We start from the raw sequence: 9,865 nt of genomic DNA, 5'->3' as shown, positions 1-9,865 counted from the left end.
TACTACACGGTTATACAGACTCAGACTAGGGAGGTGATGTTACTGATCGGAAGTCAACTACTGGATTTGCTTTGTTCTTAGGCTCTCACCTTGTTTCATGGGCTTCACGCAAACAAAAAGTTGTTTCTAGGTCGAGTACAGAGGCCGAGTATCGAGCCTTAGCTTCTGTTACGTCACAAGTTACGTGGGTTGAACATCTTCTTCGAGAAATCGGTTACTGTTTCTCTACAGTTCCACAAAATGGTGTGACAATCTTAGTGCTACGTAGTTAACATCGAATCCCATTTTTCACTCATGGACGAAGCATATGGAGATTGTTTTTCATTTTGTCCGTGATAGAGTTCGTGCAAAGTCTTTTCAAGTTTGACATAGGAACTCGCATGATCAAATAGCTGATGTCTTGACTAAGCCACTAACAAAATCTCAATTTTCGTTGCTAAGGAACAAGTTGGCAGTGCTACTAGATCCTGCTCAACTTGAGGGGGAATGTAAAGGAAGACTCTTAATCATACTTAAATTCTAGGATGGAAGTTTATTGTAAACATAATTCTATAGGGTTAGAAGTCTTATGTACTCTGGAATATATTGTATATATACATGATGTAAATCATTGTTTTGGTTATTGAACAACAGAGCCTTTCAAACTTTACATCTCCGACATTAACCGTGATGTCCGAGGCCAACTCAGAAGCAACATATCTGACATTGTTCCCATCTGACTGGAAGGTATCAGGCTTGGATCCAAGTTTCATGAACTTCATCTTGGCAACTCAAAGAATCTCTGTTTTCTTATTGAACACTTGAGAAATTATACTTACTTACTACTCAACTGATCACTGCAACGGAAAACAACATGCATCTCGGTATCAGTCGACGGAACCACCTAAACAGGAGACAGCGCAAGCATCTATCTTTTATAGTTTTGCAAAGCAGTTTTGCTAGAATCAGCACAAACAATTTTTTGGTATTAGAATTTTCTATTTTACTATTTCTTATCAAGGACAAACTAAAAAAAGCAGCATATTTGAATTCATAATTGATGTGCCACAAATATTTAATGTTGGATATTTGGCAACGACTTGAAGCATACTCGGTGAGAAGCATTTGTTCCTATAACAGATTGATATAGAAATGGAAATAGTATGCCTCCAATTGCGATGATTGGAAGACGGCGCGCCAAATCTTTTTTTAGGAAATATTTATATGGAAATAGAATTCATAATCCTAATTAATCATGCATGGTTAAAACGTGATTAATTAATTAAACATAAACTTGATATTAGTATGGGACATCATCATCCATCCAAGTTATAAGAACTTGGGGGAAATATTTATGGAGACAATATAGGAAATGGAGATAATCGGATTACAAAAATTACATTGTATTCTGTATCAACCTAGAGAAAATTTAAAATGGGCTTCTTTTACTTGAAAACAATTCGCGATTGAGGTTCAAACCGGCTTACTTTAGCCGTGTTTAACAACAAGCTTAGTACAGTTAACTTGACCATATGGGGTTACAAGTTAAAAAATAATCAAAAAATGTCAACAGTCCCTGATATGGATCAGTTCGGAGTTCTGTCACCCATCTAAATATGTGGAAGAAAATAAAAACTTTAGAGAGTAATTATAAAAGTCTGCACCAGCCTTAATAACGCATATATACGTATGTAATTTATACAAACAGAAACTAGTAAGAATGTGACAAGAAAATCAAAACAACAAATAATAATTTTGTTTAGTGAAACCAACAAGATACACTGCAAGAATAATATGGGCAGTAATTTGTTTCTATAGCTAGTCAGAGGATGGATTTGATCCAACAAAAATTGTGAAAGACAGAAGTTAAAATTATTTGATTAGCATGAATAATGACAAAGAATTACTGCCAGGCAACAGATAGTAAGCATTATACCTACAACAATATATAGCAGAAATCATGTCAAAGTTATATTAAGTGATACTCCATATATATGTGAATACAAGGAAATTCTTCTGCAATAGCAAGTTTCTCTTACGAAGTTTGTTCTAATGAGAAACGGTTACCTAATAAAAGCTCTATTTTCCTATAACTTCTATCTACTACTTCATTCAATAAAAGTCACTATTATATATAAATTGATTGCTGCGTGTCTCTCCTCTCGTTGATATTCTGCTTCCCTTTCATTAGTCATGCTTACCAGATTATATCTCCAAAATTCTCTATACCTATGAGCAGATCATTAGCCCAATTGATCTCCTCTTGGTAGTTGGAGCAGTCATTAATATTGCTGCTATTATTATTCTGTTCGTTCATCTTCTGAGTCTCATCCATAACTTGATGTTGATCAGTTGCTTGACATATTGTTGCTGGTTGTACTGTTGTGCAGTAATCTTCATCCGTTTCATGCAACATAGTTTCGATTACTTTTGGAACATCTTGTTCTTCCATATTTACCCCATGATTTTTCTTTGATCTTATATTCTTCTTGATTCGGCACACAACAAAATCCTCCTTAGGAATATTGTTTTCTCTTAAGAAATCATCCCCGACGGAATATTCTTTCATCAGCCAAATTTTATTGTACTCTCCTTCTTTACTACGACTAGTTTGAAACTTGAAACATCTTCTAAACCCAACCACAGTTCCCTTACCATTCTTGATAGGATCAATACCTGTTTGGCCTTTCCATGTCCCGTTGGCGCAAGTTCGACGAACCCTTGTATGTTCGATCTTCTGCTTCTTCAACCGAGTAAAAAAATAGCGAACCTTCTCTTCGGGATGACCAGAAGCTCCAAATATCTCCCATGGTGGTTGGTCTCCATAGATATCGGCAAGTTGGAAATTAGGGCATTCACTCGGCAAAGACTCGCCTTTTAGGAACCTTTTCAGAAAGTTGATCAACTCTGCTTCAGTTGGGTGAAACCGAACACCCATGACACGCCGGCGTGCAGCTGGTACCGTCGACATGGTATATATGGTCGTCTCTTTTTCTTGCTTATAGAGAAACACAAGAATGAGACAATAGTAATTGCCGCAATACGCAAAGAGAAGAAGTGTTGTTCTCTCAAGTAAGAAGACAAGAACTATGAAAGAAAACCCTAAACGAATGGCGGAAGTTAATTGACGTGAATGTTGTAATGGACTATTTATAGATATCTGATCAAGTTAAATCCAACAGAGAAAATTTAGGAAACAAATTTTTAGGAGAGAAAAGAAGTGTTGATTTCTGCGGAAGGTTAAGCTTGGGACTCAAGTTAGTTTTTTTCCTAATCTTTATATACATTGCTAAGTTTTTCACAATTGAACTAATTAATACTAGTTTAATTTCCTTTTACTTTTTTCTTTTTCGTTTACAATTTATTTATTTATTCTAACTCCACTCATCGAATAGGAAATTTCTAATGGAGAAACGATCAAAATAGTCCTTAATATATTGGGGTTGTTTTATTTTGGTCTTTAATATATATCCTCTCGACAGATATGATCCTTTCACATGTCTGGTCTAGAACCCTAAATCTAACAGATTATTTGAAGTGGGTTATTTAAGTTTAATAGATGAAAAGAAATTAACAGGCTGTCACGACCCGAAATTTCCCATCGACGGGACCGTGATGGCGCCTAACATTTCACTTACCGGGCAAGCCAACGTTAGAGAATCATTAAACCAATTTCTTATTTCCTTTCAGTAAATAACAATAATTAACTAAGATGAAATATAATAAGTACAGAATATCTTAAAAACTGTATTAATTACTACCACCCGGATCTGGAGTCACAATTCACTAGTATTCTAGAATTTGCTACAAGTAATAGTCAGAAAGAAATACAACTGTCTGAATGAAAGAAATAGTAGAACAAAAAAGATAAATGGGGACTTCAAGGTCTGTGAACGCCGACAGATCTGCCTTGAGTCTCCGGACAGCGGACTAGTAGCAAAATCTCGATCAACCCGAGCTGGTATCAAAATCTGCATAGAAAGTGAAGAGTGCAGTATTAGTACAACCGACCCCATGTACTGGTAAGTGTCGAGCCTAACCTTGACGAAATAGTAACAAGGCTAAGGCAAGGCACCTACAAATCAACCTGTACAATTTAACAGTGTATATACAAATAACAGAAATGAAGAACTAAACAGGAAATGTCGGGAGGGGAACATATTGAGGGGAATACAAGATAAAGAACTACAATAGAATGATCACCGGAGCAGTCAATATACCATGAATCAACAGGAATAGTGAATACAGTAAGGAGAAATGCACGGCATCACCCTTTATGCTTTTACTCTCAATCTCACCATAACATTTATAGAAACAGCACGACATCACCCTTCGTGCATTAACTCTCATATCATGGCACGGCATCACCCTTCGTGCATTAACACTCACAATATAGCACAACATCACCCTTTGTGCATTAACACTCACAATATGGTACGGCATCACCCTTCGTGCATTAACACTCACAATATGGCACGACATCACCCTTCGTGCATTAACACTCACAATATGGCACGACATCACCCTTCGTGCATTAACACTCTCTCTTACCATAATGCAATGCATAAATAATAATAGGGAGATAGAATAACAAGTACAAACCTTACTTCAACATTTGGTTCCATAATATCAATCTCAACTTTGAAATAAAAACTCAATTATCACCAGAAAATCCGTAAACATGATAAGAACGATAAATTGAATAACACTAGTATAACACGTAGCAATTTGGCATAGGAATGAGATAATATAAGAAAAATAGAGAAACATGGAAAACAGGTAAATTGGTGGCACATAAGTGCTCGTCACCTCACATATACGCCGCTCACATGAATTTCACTTAACAAGTAATCTAAGGTTCCTAATTCCCTTAAGTCAGGATTAGACACAATACTTACCTCGCTCCGAAGGCCACTTAATTCTCAATCATAGCTTTTCCTTTGGAATTCACCTCCAAATCACTCGTATCTGTTCAAAAATGACTCAATAATATCAAATATTGCTAAAGGAATCAATTATATTGTATAAATTAAATTTCTCAAAATTTCCTCCAAAAAGTCAAAAAATTGCCCCCGGGCCCGCTTGGTCAAAAACCGAGGTTCGGACCAAAATTCTTTTACCCTTTCACCCCCGAGCTCGAATATGTAATTAGTTTTGGAATCCGACCTCAAATTGAGGTCTAAATCCCTAAATTCCCGAAATCCCTAGTTTCTACCCCAACCCCTAATTCTACGATGAAAACTCTAGATTTTAGGTTAAAAATTCAAGAAATGTAATGGGTAATTGATAGAAAATGGTTTATAATCATTTACCAACAATTTGGGGAAGAAATGACTCTTGAAAAATCGCCTCTCACCGTTTGGTTTTGAGAAAAATGAGTTTTTTGGCTAAAATCCCGTTTTTGGGTTCTGTTAAGTGCTGGGCGACGGTGTTCATCGCGTTCGCGAGAGCACTGTCACGTTCGCGAAGTGTATGGGCTTCCAAGCCTTCGCGTTCGCGAGACAGTGATCGCGTTCACGTAGGCTACCCTTCCCTGGTCTTCGCGTTCACGAGTCATTATTCGCGTTCGCGATGAAGAAAAAGCTGTCTGCCCTCCCCAGTGCCTAACACTACGCGTTTGTGATGGGCTTCTCGCGTTCGCGAAGGGTAACGCCCCCATCGCTTTGCGTTCGTGGCCAAACCTTCGCGTTCGCGAAGAAGAAATCCTCATCTACCCAGTTTACTCTTCGCGTTCGCGAGAGTACCTTTGCGAACGCGAAGAAGGACATGCCAGAACACAGACTCTGCAGAAAAACTAGATTTCCAAAGTCCAAAACATCCTGTGGCCTATCCGAAACTCACCCGAGCCCTCGGGGCTCCAAACCAAACATGCACACAAGTCTAAAAACAACATACAAACTTGCTTGTGCGATCAAATTGCCAATATAACACCTAGAACTACGAATTTAGCACCAAATCAAATGAGACTCTCAAGAACACTTTAAAATTACTATTTTCTCAACTGGACGTCCGAATCACGTCAAATTAACTCTGTTTTTCACCAAATTTCACATACAAGTCTTAAATATCATAATGAACTTGTACCGGGCTCCGGAACTAGAATACGGACCCAATACTAACAATGCCAAACATCAATCAATTCTTAAAAATAATTAATTTTCAAACTTTTAATTTTCATCAAAAATTCATAACTCAAGTTAGGGACTTCCCAATTCGATTCAGGGCATACGCCCAGGTCCCATAATTCGATACAGACCAACCAGGACCGTCAAAGCACGGATCTGGGCCCGTTTACCAAAAATATTGACCGAAGTCAACTAAAATCAACTTTTAAGGCATAAATTCTTATTTTCATCAATTTTCAACATAAAAGCTTTCCGGAAAACTTGCCCGGACTGCGCACGCAAATCAAAAAGGGTAAAAAAAAGATATTTTTAATGCTTAAGAGCACAGATTCGAGTTCTAAAACATAAGATGACATTTTTGGGTCATCACAATCTCCGCCTCTAAAACAATTGTTCGTCCTCGAACGAACATAGAAAAGTACTTGGTCTGGTAAAAAGGTAGGGATATCTACTCCACATATCGGACTCGGACTCCCAAGTAGCTGCCTCAATAGGCTGACCTCTCCACTGCACTCGAACTGAAGGGTAACTCTTTGATCTCTGGCGAACTTGCCGGGCTAGAATTGCCACCGGCTCCTCCTCGTAAGTTAAATCCTTGTCCAATTGGACAGAGCTGAAATCTAACACATGGGATGGATCACCGTGATACTTTCGAAGCATGGACACATGGAATGCCGGATGACCAGCTGCTAAACTAGGTGGCAACGCAAGCTTGTAAGCCACCTCTCCCACTCTCTCCAGAATGTCAAAAGGTCCGATATGCCTAGGGCTCAACTTGCCCTTCTTTCCAAACCTCATTACACCCTTCATGGGTGATACCCGAAGTAACACTCTCTCTCCGACCATGAATGCAACATCACGAACTCTACGGTAGGCATAACTCTTCTGCCTGGACTGAGCTGTGTGAAGTCGATCCTGAATAATCTTGACCTTATCTAAGGCATCTTGTACTAAGTCTATGCCCAACAACCGAGCCTCTCTCGGCTCGAATCACCCAACTGGCGACTGACACCGCCTACCATATAATGCCTCATAGGGAGCCATCTGAATGCTCGACTGGTAGCTATTGTTGTAGGCAAACTTCTCAAGGGGCAAGAACTGATCCCAAGATCCTCTGAAGTCTATGACACATGCGCAGAGCATATCCTCCAAGATCTGAATAGTACGCTCGGACTGCCCGTCCGTCTGAGGTTGAAATGTTGTGCTCAACTCAACCTGCATACCCAACTCACGCTGAACTGCCCTCCAAAAGTGCGAGGTAAACTGCGTACCTCGATCGGAAATGATAGACACGGGCACACCGTGAAGACGGACGATCTCCTGAATATAAATCTCTGCTAACCGCTCTGAGGAATAGGTAACTGCCACAAGAATAAAATGCGCTGACTTAGTCAGCCTGTCTACAATAACCCAAACTACATCGAACTTCCTCTGAGTCTGTGGGAGTCCAACAAAAAAATCCATACTGATACGCTCTTACTTCCACTTAGGAATATCTAACCTCTGAAGTAAACCACCAGGTCTCTGATGCTCACACTTTACCTGCTGGAAATTTAGGCACCGAGCTACATAGGCAACTATGTCCTTATTCATTCACCTCCACCAATAATGCTACCTCAAGTCCTGATACATCTTGGCGGCGCCCGGATGAATAGAATATCGGGAACTGTGGGACACCTCAAGGATCAACTCACGAAGTCCATCCATATTAGGCACACAGATACGACCTTGCATCCTCAAAACTCCGTCATCCCTAACAGTAACCTGCTTGGCACCACTATGCCGCACTGTGTCTCTAAGGACAAGTAAATGAGTATCATCATCCTGTCGATCTCTGATGTGCTCAAACAAAGAAGACCGAGAAACTGTACAAGCTAGAACACGGTTGGGCTCAGAAACATCCAACCTCACGAACTGGTTGGCCAAGGCATGAACATCCAATGCAAGCGGTCTCTCACCCACTGGAATATATGCAAGGCTACCCATACTAGCTGATTTTCTACTCAAAGTATCGGCCACCACATTGGCCTTCCTGGGATGATACAATATGGTGACATCATAGTCTTTCAATAGCTCCAACCACCTTCTTTACCTAAAATTGAGTTCCTTCCACTTGAACAAATACTGCAAGCTCCGATGATCAGTGAATACCTCACATGGCACGCCGTAAAGGTAGTGCCTCCAAATCTTCAGCGCGCGAACAATGGCTGCCAGCTCTAGATCATGAACAGGGTAATTTTTCTCGTGAACCTTCAGCTGCCGTGAAGCATATGCAATAACCTTGCCACCCTGCATCAATACCGCACCCAGACCAATACGAGATGCATCACAATATACTGTATAAGATCTTGAACCTGTGGGTAATACCAATACCGGTGCCGTGGTCAAAGTAGTCTTGAGCTTCTGAAAGTTCGCTTCACACTCATATGACCACCTGAACGGGGCACCCTTCTAGGTCAATCTGGTCAACGGGGCTGTTATGGATGAAAATCCCTCCACAAATAGACGGTAATAGCCCGCCAAACCCAGGAAACTACGGATCTCTGTAACTGATGTGGGTCTAGGACAGTTCTGGACTGCCTCAATCTTCTTAGGATCCACGTGAATACCCTCTGCTGATACAACGTGACCCAAGAAAGCAACTGAACTCAACCAAAACTCGCATTTTGAGAACTTAGCATATAACTGGCTGTCTTTCAGAGTCTGAAGAATGATCCAAAGGTGCTGCTCATGCTTCTCTCGACTGTGGGAGTAGATCAAGATATCATCAATAAACACCACCACAAAGAAATCTAAGTAGGGTTTGAACACCCAGTTAATATAATCCATGAATGCTGATGGGGCATTTGTTAGCCCAAATGACATCACTAGAAACTCATAATGCCCATACCGAGTCCGAAAAGCTGTCTTAGGAATATCAGGTGCCCTAATCCTCAACTGATGGTAGCCAGATCTCAAATTAATCTTTGAAAACACCTTGGCACCCTGAAGCTGATCAAATAAATCATCAATCTTCGGCAATGGATACTTGTTCTTGATGGTGACTTTGTTCAACTGCCGATAATCTATACACATCCTCATCGATCCATCTTTCTTCTTCACAAACAACACAGGTGCACGCCAGGGCAAGACACTAGGTTTAATGAAACCCTTATCAAGCAAATCTTGCAACTTCTCCTTCAATTATTTCAACTCTGGCAGGGCCATGTGATATGGCGGAATGGAAATAGGCTGAGTGCCCGGAGCCAAATCGATGCAGAAATCAATATCCCTATTGGGTGGCATCCCTGGCAGGTCTGCAAGAATCACCTTTGGAAACTCACAAACAATCGACACCGAATTTATGAAAGGAACCTCTGCACTAGAATCGCGGACATAAGCCAAATAAGCTAAACACCCTTTCTCGACCATATGCCGAGCCTTCACATAAGAGATAACCCTACTGGCAGAATGGCCAAGATTTCCTCTCCACTCTAATCGAGGTAACCCCTACAAGGCTAAGGTCACTGTCTTGGCGTGACAATCTAATATAGCATGATAAGGTCACAGACAATCCATACCCAGTATGACATCAAAATCAACCATGTCGAGAAGTAGGAGATCTACACGAGTCTCAAGACTCCCAATGGTGACCGCACACGAAGGATAGATACGATCTACAATAATAGCATCTCCCACTGGTGTAGACACATACACAGGAGCACTCAAAGAATCATGGGGCACAACCAAATAGGAAGCAAAATAGGATGACACATATGAGT

General features: G+C 40.4%; 1 protein-coding gene across 1 annotated transcript; it reads right to left on the bottom strand.

Moving 5' to 3' along the window:
• Positions 1-2,176: 2,176 nt before the first annotated feature.
• LOC104088360 (NAC domain-containing protein 78-like) lies at positions 2,177-2,950 on the bottom strand. The gene has a single exon (XM_033654011.1). The coding sequence runs from the start codon at positions 2,948-2,950 to the stop codon at positions 2,177-2,179; it is 774 nt and encodes a 257-aa protein (XP_033509902.1).
• Between the last annotated feature and the right edge of the window lie 6,915 nt (positions 2,951-9,865).

Source organism: Nicotiana tomentosiformis, chromosome 3 (genome assembly GCF_000390325.3).
Source record: "Nicotiana tomentosiformis chromosome 3, ASM39032v3, whole genome shotgun sequence".
In the NCBI taxonomy this organism is placed as follows: domain Eukaryota; kingdom Viridiplantae; phylum Streptophyta; class Magnoliopsida; order Solanales; family Solanaceae; genus Nicotiana; species Nicotiana tomentosiformis.
Note: the sequence above shows the minus strand (reverse complement) of the source record. Positions and strands in the feature narration are given on the sequence as shown.

What these genes read in the sequence shown, in the direction of transcription:
- LOC104088360 (XM_033654011.1), bottom strand. Translation starts at nt 2,950, where the DNA reads ATGTCGACGGTACCAGCTGCACGCCGGCGTGTCATGGGTGTTCGGTTT.